The sequence below is a fragment of the Sander lucioperca genome, chromosome 6 (genome assembly GCF_008315115.2).
Source record: "Sander lucioperca isolate FBNREF2018 chromosome 6, SLUC_FBN_1.2, whole genome shotgun sequence".
Taxonomy (NCBI): domain Eukaryota; kingdom Metazoa; phylum Chordata; class Actinopteri; order Perciformes; family Percidae; genus Sander; species Sander lucioperca.
Window position 1 is genome coordinate 14013706 of NC_050178.1, and position 22478 is coordinate 14036183.

At 41.9% G+C, this 22478-nt stretch overlaps 1 protein-coding gene across 4 annotated transcripts in view; it reads right to left on the minus strand.

Moving 5' to 3' along the window:
• The window catches only part of arhgef10la (Rho guanine nucleotide exchange factor (GEF) 10-like a), a 135951-nt gene that overhangs the window by 97334 nt on the left and 16139 nt on the right, over nucleotides 1–22478 (minus strand). The window contains exons 4-12 of one of the 4 annotated variants that reach the window (XM_031302032.2): nucleotides 16047–16222; nucleotides 13854–13946; nucleotides 13269–13396; nucleotides 11883–11978; nucleotides 11042–11150; nucleotides 9245–9345; nucleotides 8682–8759; nucleotides 7132–7311; nucleotides 5857–5973 (exon numbers count right to left, since the gene is read on the minus strand). In XM_031302032.2, coding sequence (XP_031157892.1) covers nucleotides 5857–5973; nucleotides 7132–7311; nucleotides 8682–8759; nucleotides 9245–9345; nucleotides 11042–11150; nucleotides 11883–11978; nucleotides 13269–13396; nucleotides 13854–13946; nucleotides 16047–16222 — 1078 coding nt within the window. Of the gene's footprint in view, nucleotides 1–5856; nucleotides 5974–7131; nucleotides 7312–8681; nucleotides 8760–9244; nucleotides 9346–11041; nucleotides 11151–11882; nucleotides 11979–13268; nucleotides 13400–13853; nucleotides 13947–16046; nucleotides 16223–22478 lie in introns of all 4 variants that reach the window. The other 3 variants (XM_031302031.2, XM_036001935.1, XM_031302033.2) reach the window with 3 other exon arrangements.

Below are 22478 nucleotides of genomic sequence, written 5' to 3' on the forward strand. Positions count from 1 at the left end.
TTAAGGTTGGATAAGATCAACTGTGAGACTATAAATATGAGGGTAAGATAAAAAGGGTAAGATAAAATGTTGCTGAAACTTTAGAGATCTGATTTCATCTGGTATACAGTGCAGTAGCCAACATATAATCTGTTTTCTTTTTCCTTTAAGTATGCTCATTGTTCCTTAGAGTAGGGAAACTATGTTTGCACTTTTAATTATGGCAATATATTGAATATTCTCAATGTTTTGCAGCTTGTTCTAATGTACATCTGATGTAGTAAATGACTATATCGCGAACATCTAGTACAAATTGTCACGTAATTCTTTTGACACTCGCATTGGCATTTCGCTTCTCTCGCTCTCTCCTCACAGACACAAAAAGGAAAAAAAAAAAACATACATATGTCAGGCACTCCCTGGCCCATCTGGACCACTCAGTAACACATAGTATGAGGCATGTGTTTTTGTTTCTGTAAGGAAACAGGGAACAGGGAAAGAGCCTGGTGAATGCGAAAAAACTAAAGCAACAAAGCGAGTTTATATGCGTTGAGTTCGGAAACGGTAATGAAAAACGGAGGCGGACAAATTGGTTCAGACAAGAAACAGCACTGGATCCATCGTCTGGCAATGGTTTAGGTATCGCAAGGAAGATGTTGAACAAACAATCTGCAAATCTACTGTATCTGCTAAATGTACAGCAAAACTATTGCCACAAAAAGGTACAGTAGCAGTACCATACATTTGTTTTACCAATTGAACTATCTACTACAAAACGCACGCTCGCACTCCTTTGATGCGACTGGTATTGTTCAGCAGAAAGGGGGGTTTTGTCACAGTGACAGCCTGGACCTCTGCCTCTCTTCTGCTATATTTATTTTACCATTTTTGAAATGACCAGCTGTCACAAACATCATGCACAAAAAGTTCACTTTCATTCATGTTGTTCATGTTTGTTCCCTAACAAAAGACATTTCAAGTCTTTGTTAGGGTTTCTTGTTGAATGCACTTTTTTCTTGCTTTGAACTCTGTTTTTGTTCAGCGTCTTGAGCTCTATAGAACTAGGCTATGTGTGCAGTTGCCTGGTTTGCAGACTGATCTCATGAAGTGGCACATGTATGACACGCCAATTCGTATGCCATTATTGGCGTGTTATCAAGACGCATACTCGGTTTTTAGCGCGTTTATCAACGCCGTTGGGCCTCCATTGACTTACATTACCTTGCAATTGCGTGCGAATTGACGCCGTAGTGAGTTGTATGAAAGGGCGAAAATCCGCGTAGGGAGGTAAGGACTTTCACCCAGGAGAGCGGGGATCGCGTCGCACGTGTGACGTTTACTTTCCACGTTTGTTCTTTTCCTAAACCCAACCCTGTTCTTCTTTTCCTAAACCCAACCGTAGCCTCGCGATAACACGTAGCCTCGCGATAATACGCTGTGACGTTGCAGACTGCCGTCCGCTGTATACAGCGTAGACATACACGCGAATAGCTCAAAATGTGTACAGATAACACGCCACTTGGCTTTAGGAAAGTGGTGTGTATGTTTACGCGAAGTCATGATGTCATGCCATATAGTATTATCCAAGACCACGGTTAATGATGGACAACCAAAGATTTCAACCCATTTCTCTTTTCATTTGGGACAGCCTAAGATCGCACAGTGTGAATGGGCCTTAAAAGGAAGCCTTTTAATAGCTATAGTACAACCCTAGCAAGACATCTTATACACAATCACCAGAAGGAAACACCAGCGGTCAGTGGTCAACAGCCACCCAACTATCAAATAGGAACCTAGGGTAGGAAGGCTGTGATCTCAATGGAGATGGGCTCTTTTCTGCTCCATGCACTTATAGTGGTTGAGTGGGGTCAGTAAGTGAGACAGGAGAACCTCGCTCTCTCATATTCAGTTAAACCTGTCTAACACAGACAGTGTCTAAAACACTGCCTGAAATTATGTATATCTCATGACCTGAATTTCCTCCGGGTGATAGAGAGGTCTTGCCAGTAAACTCTGAACTGATGTTTCCAACAGCGATTGGAGCCTGGACCAAGAGCAGGATCATTTTGACTGACATTTATTTCACCATAGCCGTGTCTTTTTGAGATGGTGGTGTAGGACTTCTACTTGCTCAACAAGTAGAAGAAGTTGCCAGCAGAACGAGGGAGTGCAGTGATGAGTCTTTGCCTAATACAATGGGAAATACAAGCTGTCGATATTTCTCCATGAAGAACGCAAGGAATAGCAGGTTATTTGATGTAACCAGCCAGAATGCACCCAACAGGGTTGGGGTTAGTTGGTGACATGGAACGAGTAAAGGCGGCATCGACAACCACCAGAAAGGCTGCTCGCACGAGATCTGAGGAAAATCTGAAGAAGTTCAAATTAGGAGGTCTTTAGAGGTTTACTCTGTTGCCAGTAATCAAAAGCCAAGTCAGGTCAGGTCCAAATTATATTCAGTCTTATTGGGTCAGGAAGGGTCTTGGTGTATTGTCTTTGATCTGTGTGTCAATATGTCTGATACCCAAATGGATCAGAGCAGAGTAGCTACCAGCCGTGATCACGTGATTTGGTATAATCATTAAAGGAGAAAGACGGGAAAAGTGCAAAAAAGCACGAGGAAGAGGGGTGGCTTTCCTTAGTAAGTTGTCTCAATGTGATGCTTTTCTTTCGGTTTCTGAATGGAGGTTGATTCTAGTACCATTGGAAAAGATTAGAGCGGACTGGCTGAGCAAGTAGATGCAAATGTCAGTGTGCTGCTCTGCAGAGTAGAGTGGTCAAGCTTTAAGACCCCATTAGTGAGCAAAACCCATGTGAAATAGAGCAGGCTGTAATTTTTTTTTCTCAAACCAGAAAACGGATTGGATTTGTTCATTTTTATTTATACTCCATTTACAGAGACTTGTAACCACCTCTTACTGTGCAAATTATAATGCAATAGACATACATCTAGTTGTGACATATAAATCAGGAACATTTTACTTTTTTCTGTAAGATATAAGATATTTCTGGCAATGTCACCTTCCTAGAGCATAGCAAGAAGCCTCAGCATTAACCGGTATGCCGGAACTGACTTATTTTGGGTTAAAGCACTTGACACCTACTTTTGATTTCAAGAAAAAGAGGAAATGGGCAAGACTGGATATGCAATTGGACCTGTCAAGTGGACACTTTCCTCCAAAGACGATGTGAACTAGATTAGGCCCATGACACCTCCAGCAGGTTCAATGATCAAACTCATCATGATGATTGTTCAGGATAACTTCTGGGTAGAAAACCTATACATACATACAATTTAAATTAAAAACGATTCCCCTGTATAAATTGCACATCTCTTTACCGGGTTTATAATACTTTTTCTATATGTTTTTTTTTAATGCCACCCATACTAGCAGTATTTTATCTATTTATTGTAAAGTTGTGGATTTGCGCTCTGCATCCCTATGCAACATGTCACTTTAAACTTGACATCTGTCACTCTAGCCTCCTGGACTGTCATCCAGGTATGTGGTGAGCGGTGTGCCCTCTTTTTTTTTATCTGCCTGTGTCAAGTGTGATCCCATGTGGGATACCATATGTGTATATATTAGCTCTATGTTTTTGTTGTATCTTGTTGATGTGCTGTCATGAGCACAGGTGAAGCAAATTCCTAGCAACTTGCACCGAGTTGTATGGCAATAAAGTATTGAATCTTGACGCTGCTGTGAAAAGAGGGGCGAGTTATTTCAGTTTTTATACATCTCATTTCAGCATGTTTGATGCTTTCATATCTCGTTAATAAGAATACTTTCACTAACATTAGATTGGAGACCTAATTTACCTGTTTGACTGCAGACTACAGAAAATGATAGCTTGAGTTTACCCAACAGTGACATCTCACCGCCGGTTGGACGGCTAGTTTTGGGTAGATTTGGTTTATCACAGACGCGAGTACAGCAACGCAGTACAGAAAATAAGCACAGCAGAAACACCAGATAGGTCAGACCACAAGTGTTCAACTATATATCTTTAAACACTAGTTACAGCTGAAAGTGACAGAAATAAAAAAGTTTGCCGATTTTACATCACTCCGCAATTCAAATCAAGAGCCAGTTGTTTACCCAAAGGTTTAATCACTTAACTAGATAATGCTACCCTACACTGTATGTATGTACACAACTTCTAACATAACTATTGGTCTCAATAATAATAACCTAAACAGGATTCTGAGTCTTTCTGGATTCTCCGATTTGCCGTTTCAATATTCTTTTTAAGTGTACTAAAAAAAATAATTTTGCTTGGACAATTGTAAACATTTATCCAATTTGTTAATTTCTTCGTCTTCTCCTATTCTATCAAAAAAAAAACTAATTTACACTGAACTCACCTAGATGCTTCTCTGCAAATGCAGCTCGCATATTACATCGTAATGTCTAAAAAAATGTATTCAAACAGGAACTGAATGGTCCCTATCCCTGTACTGTAAATCTGCCTTGCATGTTTAGGGTCATATGCATGCAGTCAGTGCCTCCACAATATTTTAGAAGCAACATAATAGTATACATAAAGTATGTCATTGATTCAGTGTTTTTCCCAATCTGTGTCTAGCCAATGTATTATTTGGTTTGTCTTCACATTGCCAGTGAGAGCTGCAACAGGCAGCGGGAGAGACAGAGGAACCTTTCAACAGAAGGGAAGGGACACATGTTATCTGGAGTAACATGCAGGGCTGTCAGCTGTGTGATCTGGATCTGTAAATCAGCCTTACAGCTCAATGATCCAGGTCATATACATGCATGAATGCTGAGCGCACAGGGAATTGTTCAACTCAGCACATTTAAATAATTCCTTGGCACTGCATGCACCCTGGCACTATTTTACTTGTTCATGGTCCCTAATTAATATCCGAAACATGAAGTAAACCGTTCAACTGATCTTGTCTGGTTGTGGAAAGGCGTCAAATCTCCACTTTCCATTTCACATAACCGCCAAATTAGCCAGAAGTGTTGCAATTTCTTTTCCTTTTTTTTGGGTGTGAATCAACCCATATGGCATTCATTCCTTTGCAGATTTCCCTGCATTTTTTTTTATAAACCTCAATCAATCAATCCATTTTTATTTGTCAAATGAAGTTGTATGAGGTGAAATTCCAGTGAAATGTAATCCCATCAGCATCCTTGGTGATTCATAAAGCAGAAGGTGGGGGTGTAGGGTGGGTGGGGGGGCGGGTGCTGTCCTCATTTAGGATTTCTAGTGGCCTGAGGGTAGAAGCTCCTCCTGAGCCTCTCAGTGCTGGCCTGGTATATGCGGTTCCTTCTACCCGCGTGGTTTGGGTCTTTAATGATTCTCCTAGCCGTTTTTTTGCAAAGCTTGGTGCAAATATCCTTTAGGCACTCATGGGAGCTTTTCGAGATATATTCAAAAAACTGAAGTGCATAGAACAGCCTACAAATACATACCAGTTATGTCATACTCTTGAGAATAATCATGTGATTATAACATGAATAAAGGACATTACCTGGACAATATCGGACATTTCCAGGGTTAGAAGTAGCACAGTGGTTTATACAGTGCTTCAATCTAATTTCTGCCATAAATTAATATTAAAAAGTAGACACGCTTCGATACCGTCCATAAACCCAATGTAAATAACAATTTTGCATTTTGTGCAAATAGCCAACTTTTTACAGACTGCATTATTTTTTATTATATGTCTCTTTGGAAACCTGAGAAGTATGTATTATTAAAGCCTTTAGCTTTGGGGCTTCACTAGATTCAGCGTCTGCTGAATACCTCAAAGGAAAGCAAAAAGAGGAGCTAAAACACAATTGTGTTTCTTTGATTTGAAGAAAAAATCTATAAGAAGAAACTATATGGTGCTCACAGGCTGAAGCTCACCTTTAAGAATTCCAGAAAAGCTGGTTTGGACATGCACGCCTTTTTAATGAGCGCCATGGCATTGGTGAAGTTGTTCACGTAATCACTGTATACATCCAGCACCATGGACTTGGAAAACTGTGGAAAACAGAAACAAGCATATTCATGTGAATTTGTAACAACAGCCCTACAATAAGGGCAGCCTACTGCACCACCATGATTCATTATTTTGTCTTTACACCAGCATCCACAAACACATTCATGTACTTTCTTCTGACATCTTGAATGTTTGGCTAACCATCCTGTTTGCAGGGTGACCCATAGGTAATTTCAATGTAAAGAGAGGCGAAACAATGGCCATTAAGTATAGTATTTAAAAAAAAAAATGGTTTGTTTACCATCCCAGTTACCGCAACCCCCTTCATGAGCCGTGTGTGTGTGTGTGTGTGTGTGTGTGTGTGTGTGTGTGTGTGAGAGAAAGAGAGGGAGGGAGGGGGTGTGTCTCTTCTGCGGTAGACATTAATTCTCTCTCCTCAATTAAACCCACACCAGGCAGCTGATAGTGGCAGTTTCAGGAGTAGAGGAGAATAAGCAAATCACATGAAGGAATTAACCCCCTTTGCTCACATCCTCCTCAGGATCCTGCCTCTCAGATATTACTACAAGACCCGCAGGTACAGAAACATTGCCACATGAAAAAGGGGCAGCTTAATAAGGAGGACACAGTCCCAGCACTTTCCTTTTCCAGTGTTGTCTCATTTGATGATAGGTCTTGTGATACCAATGGGCCAGCCCTATAAGGGCCAGCAGTGGAGGAGAGGGTTGAATCAGCCCCTCTAATAGGCAAATAATGAGTGGACCTCATGGATGAGCACACTGCAGAGACTCACAACAGAAAATGCACACTGAACACTATTATTCTAGTGTCAAAATGTGTAAACAAGTATCCCAGAGAGCAGTGGATGCAGTGGGGATATTCATCACAACTGTAATTGATTCCATGTTTGGTGTAAACTATCCCTGTTTGCTCAACCTAAAGCCTGTAGCTCATTATAACTCTGGTAGCAGAGATTGTGTTATACAGTTAGACAGAAATGCCAAGAAAAATATGAGTTCCTTTACCCAGAATGCAAGTCTTTGACTTTGACTGCATGTTAGAGAGAAACAAACAAAGAATGCACGCATGCACACGCACACACACACACACACACACACACACCTGAGTCAGCAAATAACCCTCCAGTTTGCATTTCTATTTCACAAATATGAAGATACACACCAAAAACGCACACTAACCGAGGCAACAAATAAATCTCCGATTTTCTCACTGCTGTCCCACTCAGCCACACGTGACGCCAGTGCAATCTGAAACATGGAGTGGCACTGTGTGATCTCCCTCATTCGGAAAAATATAGGCCGGATCTTTCTTGGGCTTAAGATGCGTGGATCAGCTTCCATCAATGGTCTCTGGTATTCCTGGTGAGATTTGGGAGAGAAAGTTGGGTTTTTAGTTTATGTTGATGCGTGTGTGTGTGTGTGTGTGTGTGTGTGTGTGTGTGTGTGTGTGTGTGTGTGTGTGTGTGTGTGTGTGTGTGTGTGTGTGTGTGTGTGTGTGTGTGTGTTTGAGGGAGGGAGGGGGAGGTGTGCTTAGGATGACTCAGCAGTCCACCTTCCTTAAGCATTTCTTCTTTTCAGCAGAATAAACAGACAACCGAAGGGGAGCAGACATGAATTGAAGAAAGTGAGGAAATGTAGTCACGGTGCCTGTAAGCACATAAATCCAAGGGATTCACCCACGAAACAGCATTTGCCTTGTAATCATAAAAGCCAGAATATTAATGGCAAAAAAAGAAAGCTCCCAGCAGAGTTACAGAAGCAAAAGCAACATGGTGAAAGAGGCATTGATTGATTCTTCAGTCAGCACTCATGGGGATATTAGCATAGCCTACAGAAATGAGTTGACAGGCTCTTTGTGGACAACATTCTTTGCGGAAGTCAGTACATAATACTTCTTTGAAATGAATGGTGAAACATAGATAGTGTGCACAAGACAAACGTGATAGATGAAAACACTATTTAACACCAAAAATGAACATAACTGAGCAACAGTGGTGTTCAATTTTTTTGTTGAAGTTTTGCAAGTCTTATCTACGCAAATCCATCACAGCAAATAAATCATAACGAACATGGACAGTTCAACAGGAACAACTGTGCAATCGGTTTTACAGAAGTAATGAAAGTTACAACCCTCAATGTCTAATTGTGCTGGTGGCCTTTCATCTTTTTAGGTTAGCTGTCTGGAGAGAGTGCGTTTAGCATTTGGCTGGACTCTCTGAATAACAAGAGAGATTTCAAAAGAGCTAAACCTCCCCAGGTATCGCACGCAATCATGTCACTCGACAACAAAGGTAGCGCACTGCATCTTGACAGTGAAAGATTTTGCACTGTGCAATGAAGCCATTGATGGCTGCTGATTCCATTTCAGTAGACTCCTCTTCTTTTTCTGTGATGAGGAGATAACAAGTCTCATTTTCCCCCCTAAAAAGAGAGATTAAAGAGGAGAGGCTCCCCCCCCTCCGTCACATGCCCAACACACACACACACACACACTCTCTCTCTCTCTCTCTCTCTCTCTCTCTCTCTCTCTCTCTCTCTCTCTCTCTCTCTCTCTCTCTCTCTCTAACGCTGCAGAAATGAGGATGGCTGTTCTATCAAGATTGTTTATGCTGAGACACCTCGGTAATTTGATTGATATCGCCGCTTCTCTTTTCAGTATAATTTCTAACAGCTAAATGGTGAAGAAATTGCATGTGGCAGAGGAGGACACCAGGGACTAAACAGCTCACCTGCAAGATTCTCCTGAGAGACTCCAGGTAGCTCCGCTCGCTCTGAATGATGGAGCCGAGGATATGGCGCCTGACAACCTGCGTAGACAACAGACCAGTCAGGAAATCTAGCACTAAGAGGACATGATAGGGCTGCAGCGTGCGGTATGCTTTCAGTTAAGCACCGTGCAGGGTTGATGGATTGCACTATAATCATGTGTTCATCACAGGCGGAAAAAGATCCAAAGAGGACTTGATCTGTTTGATCAAGGCCTCGATCTGAGTTCTGAATCATTGGATTTCATGTGACATAAAAGCGGCTGTTCTAGCCGTTACAAAACTCACTGCTTTTCCAAATAGGATAAAGAGAATAGAGCATATAGATATGTAAAAAATACTGAAATAACAAATGAACACTTTTCACATGACAGCCTCGAGCCTTATGTCAACGCTACTGGGTACAGAATGTGTTACACATAAAAGCTAGATGTTAAGTATAGTACATCTTCCTACATATGCGGCTTATATTTATTTAGGGAAGCGTAAGAAGAAATGGTTCCATAAAAAAAAACTGTCAGGTGCACCTGGTGGTTGGTCAGCCCCTCTGGCATGGGGCTTAGCTGTGGGGGGGGATGCTTCACTTCTGACACAGCCACATCCAGGTATCCCGCATCATCCTCCTCTTCTGCAGACATTCAGAAATAAAGAAGGAGAAACAAACAAAAAGTAAGTTTGTGTGTGTGTGTGTGTGTGTGTGTGTGTGTGTGTGTGTGTGCGCGCGTGCGACAGAGAGGAGAAAACAGAAAGGCAGCTATCAGATCTCACTGCAGCTGGAGACACATTGCGACACACTAAGTTTATTACCTCGAAAGTATGAAGAGATTTCTACAGACTTTGAAAAAGAGACGGAGCGAGAGAGAGAGCGAGAGAGAGAGAGAGAGAGAGAAAGAGCTATAGAGAATGGAGTTAGAGGCAGAGAGGCCTTTGGGAAAAAGAAAATCAAAAATTCAAAAACAATACTGTATCTCTGTAGGAGTAAAAAGGAGGCACACAAACGTGTGTCTGCAAAAACACGATCCAACACGTTCTCATCTCTGCATTGGCACAAAGGCATTCGACAGTCTCAAAAGAAAAAGAAACAAATCCCCAGTCCACTCGTAACCATAAAGACACAGATACCAAAAGCTTCCACCGTTCCAATTAAAGACTTTGGAATGATAACAGAGGATTGGCGGAAAAGAAATATAATGCCGTGCAGATTTCCCTCGATCAACACCTAAAAATAGCAGCACTGGCCTCTTTACCTCTTTGTGATTGCTCAGAGATTTGTTTGAGGCGTGGGTCTGGTATCTATGGTTTGTGGAGCTGCTCGATACTCCATTAATGGATGGTAATCTCTCTCCATTGTTAGGCAAGGGTTCCTATGACACAACCTATACTGTGCCGCATGAGTCGCTTCATCCTTCTCTTTCTCACGTAGCAAAAACTTTACTCGACCGCATCGTCTGTCTTAAAACTGAGAAAGCCTGTCTGTTTTATTTATTATAGTCATAATCTGTCTTTTTTCCACAGTGCTTTCATCTCTCCCTGAAGGGATTTGTACGAGATAGAAAAAGCATCTGCAATCTGCCATATCTGCCTCGAACACTACTCTCGCTTGGCTAGCTTTGCGCATAAGCAACTGCCTATAATTCAAAGAGTCAACCATGTAATGTGTAATGTATTAAAAGAAGTGGACGTAGAAAATGGCAAACTCGAGGCTTCGAAACGGCAGTACACAAATCAATGGGTGACGTCACGGAGGCTACGTCCACTACTTTTATACAGTCTTTGGAGTCAACTGTAATAACCAATACTAGGGTTGGGCATCGCGAACCGATTCCTACTTGGAATCGTTTCAAAAATTACAATTCCAGTAGAATCGTTTCTTTATTGGAATCGTTTAGAGGACTTGGTTTCATATCCGATCATCGCTTCCCAATTTAACATGCACAAGTTTTGGTTTCCGAAGCGGCCAGGCGCTTGTTGTGTTGCAGCCATGGAGCACAGTAAGCAGCGCTCTAGTGGGGCTTTATTTTAAATTGAAAAAGCCCTGTAAAACTGCAAACCATCATTGAATCAAAATAAAACTTTCCTCTTATTTGTGAAAATAGACACGTGACCCGTTTCAACTCCACCCCTAAAAGAATCGGAATCGAGAATCGATAAGAACCGGAATCGAAAGGAAGAATCGGAATTGGAATCAGAATAGTTAAAATCCAAACGATGCCCAACCCTAACCAATACCCATGATTAAAAACAGTATCACTTTCGTCCAAAAAAACCCCCCAAAAAAGCCAGCTGACCAACATTTACAAAGTTTTTAGACTTCCCTGCATTACCCAATTGATCTTTTCTCTGGAGGAAGGAAACTTTTCGCATGACGGCTATCTTGGTCTTTTCAAGCCCGTCCTTCGTTCCGCTTCGCGCCGCCTTCATGAGCTGCTGAACCTGGTTGGAAGGAGCAGACAGAAACGACGAAGGAGGGTTAGGGTACGAGGAAAGTGCCACGCTGTGGAGACTTGATAACCTGCGGTGCTCCTCTGAAGAGAGACGGAGAGAAGTGGCGCTCAGTGGGCTCATCATGAATCTCACCATCTGCGACTCCCTGTGGGTCGCTGTACAGCCTCTAATCAGAGAGCCTATGAGCATATCATCGGGAGATTATAGTAACAGAGTGAGCTCCACATCAGAGCTGCGTTGCTCAGTGCGGCAGAATTTAGTTGACCACAAACTCCACCCTGAACATCACAGAGGCCCCTGCAACCAGACTCCACAGACCTAGAATACACATAGGGTGGTAGTATTTTTAAATGATGCTACTTCAGGAAAAGTAGGTCATTAATTGGGGGCAAGTTGGACTGGTGTTTTTGGAAGTAAATACACTGAATATTATTAAATAATTCATGTGTCCCATAAATATGTCATGCTATTAAACCAGGCAGGGTAAACAGACAGAGACTGACAGATCAGTCTCAAAGCAAAGTCACAGTCCAAAAGCAAAGATGTAAGTGCAGTAAGAGACAGTTAAGCCTTTGAGTCAGCTGAGCATACAACACAGCATATTTCAGCTCTGGGGTGATCATCAATCCTATTGACAAACATCTAGCGGAGTGGTTAGAGCTCTGGGGAGAAGAACAAACAGTGTGATAGAGCTGCGTTGGCTTGCTGCTGGAGATATACCTTGATGTCATAGTTGTGCTTGCCAGACAGCCTCATGGCCAGTTCACGTTTGGTCCTGGCACAGCGTTCCCTCAGCCGACACACTTCAGGAGAGCGCTACAGGTGTTGGACAGGGACAGGCGGGGGACGTGGGGGCAGGTGGAGTTTAGCCACAAAAGGCGAAGTGAGGAGGAAAAGAGTAGGGGGAGAGGAGATAGAAAAAGGGGAAATGGAGGCAGAGTGATCAAGGCAAAACAAGCTACGCAACATCGGGAATTAATCACAAGCATAGAGAGCAAAGGCTTGGAGCACTGCTTTGGTCAAAGGGGTTATGATGTATGAGAATAATGGATTGGGGTGCAGGCAGTTTAGGGCAATTATTAAGCAAACTATGTCAGAGCTCTCCCAGGCTGCTCAAATTAGGCAGTGAACTAAACAAGAGGAGAACTTCAGGTACACTTGGTGAAAACTTAATCGGGCGTGACTAATTAAAAACTATGTGTTTTTGATGAAGGCTGTGCTAGCTGATTAGCCGAAAAGTGTTGCCGGGCCTTAATAGCCAAGGCTTTCTTCATTAAATTGTTCAACCAGTGCGGCTGGATCCTTCCTTTTGTTCAGTGGCCTGGGACAAGCACGCCAAGAGAACTTTGGGGGATTTTGACACCACACCTTCCCGTTTTTAATAACCTGAGCAACTCATTTTCCAAACAACAACAAAAAGTCCCTTTGCTCTCTACCTCGTTTCTCAAAGCATCGATTTAACTCAGGGTTTTCTTGGATTACAATGGAATTATATCCATACATAAACATCTACAATATGAGAAAATATGTAAATGGTAGGTATAAATCTATACATGAATAATGATTCAACTCGGCAAAATAGCTGTTTTTTTTTTTTTTTTTAATAGTATGACTCCAAATGTTCTCCTATGCCTGCATAGGTGCATGCATGCTAGAGGCTGTTGAAGCATAAAGGAAATGCAGCACAATGTGAATGTGCACACAGTGCCATCATGTGGAAGACTGACGCTGTGGAGCCGTGCTGCACAACACTGATGAACAGCATCCTTTGGCAGAGAAGAGGCAAAGAGATCTGAGGCTTTCCCAACTGAAATGCCTCTTGTTTACTTTTATCCCACACTGAAGGTTTAAGGCCGAGACAGCCTCTTATACATTTTTAAAGTTCTTCATAGTTTCCTTCCAGTTCTATACATTAATAAAGACAACTGCGCCAGAGGAGCAGAGAGATAAAATATTCTCCTTGAAGTTTTTCTTTTTCAAAGTGCTGAAAACCAACCAAAACAACCTGGCTGGTCATGATGCCACGTAAAATAAACAGCTGTGATGACTTGTGTGAGATAAATACACACATCAGGCATGCGTCCTCCACACGCTCGCGAATACTACCTTGCTCCGTGTTGGTAGCTTGGTCTCGTTATCGGACTGTTCGTCGTAGCTTTCGAACTCACTGGAGCTCCACGCATTGTCCGCGTCCAGAGGACCACTGTCTCTCTGAACATCTTCATAGATCATATCTGCTAAACACACAAGCATATCACACATCAGACGCTCCGCATCAAGCTTCACGAAAGGATAGGGCTGGGCAATATATCAATATTATATCGATATCGTGATACAAGATTAGATATCGTCTTAGATTTTGGATATGTATATATAAGTGTCGTCTTTGCCTGGTTTTAGAGGCTGCGGTACAGTAAAGCGATGTCATTTTCTGAACTTACCAGACTGTTCTAGCTGTTCTATTATTTGCCTTTACCCACTTAATCATTATATCCACATTACCGATGATTATTTATCAAAAATGTCATTGAGTAAATATTGTGTGAAAGCACCAATGGTCAACCATACAATATCGTTGCGATATCGATGTATTTGGTCCAAAATATTGTGATATTTGATTTTCTCCATATCGCCCAGCCCTACGATAGGACAAACATCCAAAACCAACACAATTCTGTCGCAGCTACTAACCATCGGGAGAGAGGGGGTCCTCGCTTGGAACATCATCATAGATCACCTCGGAAGCCTCCTCTGTCTGTGGCTCGGCTTCAGCCGCACACAAAGCTGTCAAAGAAAAGCAGTAGCATCAAAGTACACAAAGTTTGTTTTTTTTTACATAGAAAAAGAGTTGTGACTTCCATCTTTTATCTCCCTTACTGTTTGATAGTTGAACCTCCATGATGTTGGATCAGTCTGACATTTCTCTCCCCCAAAAACAACACACACAAAGACGTGCACACACAGCTCCAAACTACATTGCCTGAATCCTTTTGGCAAAGCAGAATAGATAAAAGACACCAGCTCGTCTCGCCTGTGGTTAGGAATTCACACAGCCTTTGAATATTTACATACTTATTGTATCGTATGCATTTAAAGGACTTCTTCCTCAGGGAGATCTGGCACGTCGCTTTGTGCATATCGCCGTAACGGCTTTGTCCATGTGACGCAACATGATTGTATCCAGCTCGTTTGAGCTATTGACCCATTCTATCTCCACGCTCGGCCGGATTTGTCATTAACTGCTTTGAGAGTGTTTCAGCCTAATTTAGCTCAGTGAGCTTTATTGATTTAGTTTTAAACTGTGATTTGTCTGTAACACTTTCTCCTTATCCCCTAACAGCAACAATCACTGTTTTCAATTAATCTGATTGGCGATGTGTATTCTGTCATGGACTATTCAGTCTAAAATAACCTTGGATTCAATCCAGCAGATGAACAAAGAGCAACTCTTTTTCTACAAACGAGGATTAGCTACACAAATGTTCTGTATATATATCGCTCACTTCCCTACACTTGTGCATTCAGAAAGGATTCAGAAAAGAGACGGAAAAAAAAACTGGATTTGGGCTATCAGCCTAACTATGAGCATATCTGCAAAAATGACTGGGCCTCTTGGGAACACGGCTTGTTATTTCAAACGTGAAGAAGCAGAAGTTCCTCACTGTGTTTTCTTACTTTTATGAAACTTTTCTCTACAGCAGCACAATGACACTGTGATAAACTCATCCACAGGTCACAATGACACTGCAGGCAACCAAAAAAAAAAAAAAAATAATAATACACTGCCATTACGAACATTTCCTTGTTGAGAATGTAAAAGAAAAAAATACGGAGCAAAGCATTTACGATCAATGTCAGATAATCACATCAAAATGTGCCATGACCACAACGGAGGAGTGAAGGGACATTTTACAAACAGGAAATACTTTGTTATTCATCCATGTAATGTAAAGTACATTTGGTCTTTCTACACAATGAAACATGTTGTCCGCCACAGCAGGTTAATACATATGCCAAAATATTTCCAGGAGTCTGGTGTTTAAAAACTAAAAAGGTAAAAAGTACCAAATGTAAAAACACAAACCCAGCATTGCAGTAGATTTTGAGATCAGTGAAGTCCTATTCATTTATGTTGTTTTAAGTTGGCTTGCTTTTCCCACTTTGTGTTTTATAATTTTCGATATGGAGGCGAGAGGTTTAATATAATTGACATTTTTCAGCTAGTTTGAGCGGAGGCCTGTGTGGAAATACATCAGAAGAGTGGGACATAAAAATTGTCGTGCAGCATTGCAAGGCTCCTTTACATCTCTCATTTCTGAGCCACCTTCAAATAACGCCAGCACTGCTGACTGAGTCGAAATCCAAAAGCAATTTTCCCTCATGGAAATGGTTCTCTATTGATCCTCATCCTGAATTAATTGGATTTGTGTCATGTCTGTGTAGAAATCAAATCGTGCCAGAGAATACGTGTGCGTGAGAACGGAGTGTGTTTGTGCACACGCGTGTGTCAATACATAATGTGTGTCTGACCTCTTTCACTGTAGAAATCAATGAGCCATAAGATGACCGTAGGCCTGTAATATGGGATTCTTGCAACTGTTGATTAAGGTCAAACGATGCTAGGTGCAGTACTAACAAAAAACTGGCGCACAATTTATATGGCCAGTGTCATTGTGGTGTGGTCCGCGCTACTGTTTACGCAACTCTGGAGGCCCGATTGGTTTTTTCTAATCTGTCCGCGATGGGAACACTGTGATGCATAGGTTGGAATGAGCCTGAATCCCAAGGCAAGCTTAAATTCAATTTGTTTTTGGTCTGAAATTGAACCCTTGATCTACAATATAAGGTACATCACTTCCCCGTCAATATAATTTAGTTCTGTACCTTCAGAGGTGTCCCTGGAGTCGGAGCTTTCCTTGCCGATTGCTTTGCTGTGGTCTCCTGAATCAGTCGGCGTCTCCACAGCTGGCAGCACAACTGGAAGCCCCCGGACCTCCTCTCCCACACGAGACGCTGAGGTACTGGGCTCGGCTGCTGCTGCTGCTGCTGCTGCCAAGGCCCTGGAAGGTACCCACATATTAGCAGTAGTTAAACTAACACTGAGTGCTGTGTGCCTCATTACGAGTTAATTTCAGTGAGAGGAAGAGGGAGGCGAGGGTCAAAATAGTTCTTTGCTATCCAAGCATGCAAATGCGCACTCCCTGAAGTCTGCTCTCTGAGTGCTTTGTTTGTCTTCTATCTTATTTTTTCATATGTAGGCTTCACAGGAAAATGTTCCACCCAGACAGGACCTTAAGTGGAACTGAAAATAGCTAAATACGCGGAAGTACAGAGTGGATTCCTTTAAATGATTATTTGGGACAACCATTTCTGGCACTTTACCCAATACGTTTTGTTAATAGTGACAACTATAGCTGTGTGTGGGATAAGTTGCTGATCTATTTATTCAGAAGAACTTGTGCAAGGCCATGTGTAAAGGAAAACATTTATAATCACACCTACTGCTAAATACTTGAGTTACTTCACTCGCCCCTGAGCACTGTCAAATACCTGTCATGCCTGCAGCTTACCATAATCAACCGCTGGCTTTTTGACTGAAAACATGCCGCCCTGAACCGGCTATTAAAAACAGACTGACATCACAGGGGAAAATCTTGTTGATACAGCTATCACATGGCCTGTGTTGATGCTGCCAGTGAGGGATTGTCCTCCCCCACATGACTGATAATATGACAGGATCCAGCGTGTAGGAGACTCCCATCTACACTAATTAAATCTGTCCCTCTGCTAAACACCTCAGCAATGCTCGCAATGCCAGCAGCAGCAGCAGCAGCTACTCAGAGTGATGGGCAACTTGCAGACAAACAAGACATGCCAGGAAAATAATGTGCACGAAAATTACGTAAATTAGGAGCCCTTGAGGCGGCAGCCTTGCAGACTTTCCATTTCAGTGGCAATGGAAGTAGACTGTGTGTATTCAACGATCTTGAAAACCATTATCTGTTCTTGTAGAGTACAGCACCAGGTGAACTGTGTATTATGAGTCAGAAAGGACAAATAAAAAAATAACAGTAGGTAGTTTGTAGCATCTGTGTTACCATACACAGAATTCTGATAGGTTAGATTCACTGCATGAGAATAACTTAGATAGTCTCAATGACAGAAAACGGTTTCTACTAGGGCTGTCAGAATTAACCCGTTAATAACGAGTTAACGCAAATTTAAACGGCACTCTTTTTTTAAATGTGCGATTAACGCGCGCACGCTCTGTGATTTCGACGAAACGGCAGAACGGGAGCAGGTGTTACGGGTTCTAGAATACATCCATGAACGGGAGAGGATGGCTAGCAGAAACAAAGCTCCTTGAGCAGAAACGGATACAGACAAGGGTCTTTTGAATGGCAAGTTGAGTTTCAAAGCCCTTAAAAAAAGTTATTTGCATGTACTGTCGATGTGAAGTTCCCAGCGGAGTAGTTGAGTCTCAAATACCACTGGACCATTACAAACTTGAAAGAAAAAATGTCCCTTTTAAAGTACATTTAGAACAGATAAAAAATGTGTGATTAATTTGCGGTTGATCGCGAGTTAACTAGGACGCTCATGCGATTAATCGGATTACAAATTGTAACCGATTGACAGCCCTACTTTTTACACTTTAAATTTAAAAGCCATTTCAGCAAACTCCAGCAGTCTGGCATTTCAATCTGGTCCAAAATGAAGGAGAGTTAAAAATGTAACTATAACGATGTATGTAAATATAACCTTTTAATTACAAGTTTAACATTATAAACTGTATATAAATAAAGTGATAGCTTTGGCTGTGTTTGAGCCATGCTCTCCCTGTTGTGCTATAAATGCCCACCACATATCTGGGAAGTCGATGCAATGCCCTGCCAACATGTTATATCAGAGCTACTGATAGTAGACATTTGGTTTTGCGGTGGCATCAAGCTGCAAAAAGACTGTAAAGTATTACGCTGCAGCATTCTCTATGATGCTGGATCATTCATCTCAATCTAAAAGAACAAAAATGATCTCCGCCCACATAAAAACAAAATAAAGAGCTATTTGTCAACAAATGTCTTACGATAAACTGATCTCTTGTCATTAAGATTGCTCGTGTGGAAAAGAAATAGAGTGGAGCCAGAACAATAGCGGTGTACAGCTTTGTCTGCATGATTGTATGCATTCATGTCAGGCGAGAGTGATTTGAGCAGCGTAGCTATCGATCCAGGCGTATCTTTGCGCAGCCCTTCACAACTTATCTGTCCCTATAAGCCCTAGTGAGTCATATAGCTCAAGGAGAGAAGCAGGAATCATTTGTCAATGCAAATGGCATAGCCCGGGGCCTGAAGCAGAAGCTGACTGAATGCTAATCCCACACTTCCATCCGTTTTCATTCCCTTCAGCCTCTGTGCCAGGACAGTACAACCTGCCATAGCTCCACCTGTTCTGCCCCCTGGTTACTCTTGAGTATAGCTATCCGTTTTAACTGCACGAGCATTGTGCTGGCCATACTGATGAAGCTCTATTTGTCCTCAGGTTCTAAATCTCCTCCACAAACAACGGCCCACTCCTCAATTTTGAACCGTTCCCCACAATGCAGCCGGTGGTACTGAAGTTGTTCTGTACATCATGACAGACTCTAATTATAGATAGCACCCTAAGTATGTGGTTCATGGCTTCCCACTATAGTTGTATTCACATTTTGTTTTTAAGACTTTTGCTTTCACAGCACATTCAACTGAGGCGAGTACAACAAGGTGAGGGGGGTCTTCAAAAAAAAGTGGCTGTGAAAAATAAATGTGTTCTGTAAGCTACAGAGCTAAGCTTTTTTTATTTTTAACAAGGGCAAAAAGTCTAAAGTTCTGCAAGGCTGCAAAAGGGCAAAAAGTTGAACTAAACAAAAAGTAAGGGGGGGGGGGGGGAGATAAAGTAAAGTTATACTTTCTAACGCTAGAGCTCTGTGCACATAAAACAGAAGCATTTACTGTCACGTTGTCATGGTATCTTTTGTGTTAATCTATTTACTGCTGAGGTTCTGTGCAATGCGTTTAATGAAAACTATCTGTCAGGGGGGGGTAAAAAGTGAAGTCAGAAGTAACTGCTGGCATCAAACACTGGAGCACACATAAAACTCACAGCAGAGAAATGCTGCCTTGAGCTTAATAGCTGTAACGAGCTGATGTGCTGTCATTGCGCTGTTAAGATAACCCCATATGTCTGCATTAAAAATCTAAAAGTTATTTTGGCAATATTATCCTAAAACTGCTGACAGATCTGGTGGATGTGCTGACAGTCTTAACACCTTGATGGTGGAAAGTGCTATTGATAGCTCCTCTTTAAAAAAGGCAGACTATTGACTATACCAAAGTGGAAATGTGCACTCAGCAGAACCCCCCCCCCGCATGAGAAATTGCCAAGACCTCCCTGTGACTCCATTGCACGCACACATAATGCACACAGCACAAACATTACTGTACAGACACATGCACACAAGCTCACACCTGTGCATGAATACAGGCCCCTCTTTTCAGCACAGGAAAGCCCACAGGAATCCGAACCCTAAAGTCCGCTATCAGTAGAGGGGTTTTTTTAGCACACACTTCCTACAGCAGAAGCACAGGTGGGGGGGGGGGTCCTCGCCAAAATCAGGGCCCCTGCATGGCTTCATCATGCAGGCCAGAGAGGCTGGAGAGGGAGGATTCTGATAAGATCCGAAGAGACCAAAGAGTGTTTGCAAATATTTTCTATGGTTTGTTTTAGCCTAGAACAGAGATCTTCAACAGGGGGCCCGGGAGCCCTGCGGGTCTTAACATGCATCCAACATATTATTAGCAAATATAAATCAGCCTATTTGTGAGGAAAAAAAATGTACTGGCCTATACTGTAGGTTAGGTAGTCACTGAGGTAGCCATCCACAGATACAACTAATCCAAACAATGCACTGTGCCACACGTATGTTTTAACATTAAAACATCATTTATAAAATCATGCCAACAATTATTATTTTTAATAGCTTAGTATTCTATGTATTCACAATATATGTATTTCAGCTTTAGGCCGCCCACACTTTATTGTAGGTCCTGTTTAATATGCAACTACATTTTATACAGTATATGTAGTAGGGGGTCCCTGCTCTGTCTCTCTCTTAGTTAAGGGTTCCTTGGCTTAAATAAAGTTGAAGACCCCTGGCCTAGAACAATATAGTAAATCTCATAACGTTAAACAAGCAAGGAAAAATGTGTATAGTACATTATATTTTCATGTGTCTCTGAACTACTTTAGTAAGGTTTCTGCTATCTGGTGGTTCTAGCAGTTCAAATGTAAATGTGCTTCCCCTGTATGAAGATGTTATAAGCTTTACAGCCAGAAACTTCAGTGTTCATTTCATTTTATTTAATACTGACTGGTGAGATTCCACTTAAAGCTCCAGATGGTAACTTTTATAAAAAAAAAAAAAAAATAAGTTATTGTCATATTTGTTGAAACTGACATTATCCTGACAGTAGTACATGAGACAGATAATCTGTTCCTCTGCCTCCCCGTACTGCTCCTAATGGCAATTGCAAGTTCCCACCGTGCCCGTAGGAAAACAACCAATCAGAGCGGGGGAGTCTCTAACGCAGAGTCAATGACTGCTCGTGGACTGCGGTCAAACAGTCAAACTAGGATCATTCCATTTGGGCTAAATGGGGGTGTTGAATGTCTAATTGTACATAGAATTGCTTGGTTTGTCGCAATAAATCATGATTTATAGCCTATTTTGGTATAAATATCTGCCTTTTAATAACACTCAAGAAATCAGAAGTACTCGATACTGGTGTGTACTGGCCCATTTCAGGCACTGGTTTAGCAAAACCTAGCACCGCCCAACGGCCGACTGGCTGGAGCAAGCTTTCTCATTTTACAGCTAAACAGTACACTAAAATATGTTTCTGAAAGCATATGAGGCGAGAAAAAGGCAACACAGTAATCGTGATGTAACTGACACTGCGTTAGAGATGCCATGGCTCTGATTGGTTGTTCTCCTTATGCCATTAGGAGCACCATCGAGGCAGAGGAACGTGAAATGTTCACAGATTATCTGATTTATGTACTACTGTCAGGATGTAGCGACAGTTTGGGCAATTATGACAAAAGTTCATTTTTATAAAAGTTACCAACTGAACCTTTAAGGCATTAAATGGCTGTCGATTCAAGCAAGCTAAAGTATCCTTTGAAAAACCTAACTGTCTATCAGCCCCAGGGCTGTTCTGTAGGTGACTTTGACTGCATACCTCCCCATGGAGGAGAGCAGGCAAAAAGATGAGTTGATTTAGAGGAATCAATAAACTATCACATTATTATTCACTGGGCTGAGGCCTTGAAGCAAACTGTCTTCTTGAGTGTACAAAAGATGTTTTCTGACTGCACCAGGGGTTAGAGTCATTTCATTCATACATCTACGCAGCCAGAACTGTATTGAGACTGCAGTGTAAAGCTGTAGTGTGTAGTTTCTGTCGCCCCCATGACAAATTCTAAGTAATGACAACAACACTGTCAGCGCGTCCACCTGACACAAGCCTTCGGTGATCACGCACCACCCCCACCCCACGCAGTGGACAGCGGGAATTTTAAAAAAAACATGATGGACTCTTCAACGGTGACTTAAAACGCATCACTCAAGCTGCTGCGTGCAAAAGTCGCCGGACTACACCGTTTTGTAAACATAGCCAAACTGAGAAATACAGAGAGAGTTGTGTGGAGCTGATAGTCTTGATTTGCTTTGTATCAACTCATTTGGCAATGGCTTGAATGTAACGGACGTTCCTTAAAATAAAATAGTAGCCCTTTGGCTAAATCTAGCATATTTACAGACATGTTTATTAATATGCACTGTTCCTGTCAAATAAAATAAAGATAAAAGAACACCAACACTGTTTGCATGGCTACAGAACAGTACCACAAGGGAGAGATTAGCTTTTTCTGCTTGGGTGAACTGACTTTTTAAATTAAGTTCATCTTGACACAACATACATAATAGAGTATATAAGCAAGGCGCATCATATTATACTGTATGCATCGTCATGAATTAGGCAATCCTGTGATTTCCGTCTAGGATTGTATCAGCAACATTACTTTATTCTTGACATTACCACTTGTCACTGTGTGTGACATGCCATCTGGCATCTAAATGTTGAACAAATAGATGCGGCGTACCATCCCAGTATCTCATACCCACTGTGGCGTGTTTGGATGTCGTGTAAGCATGACATTATCTCAGACATAATGACATAACACTGATGTGGCGTGATGCTGAGTTTACTTTCTCCA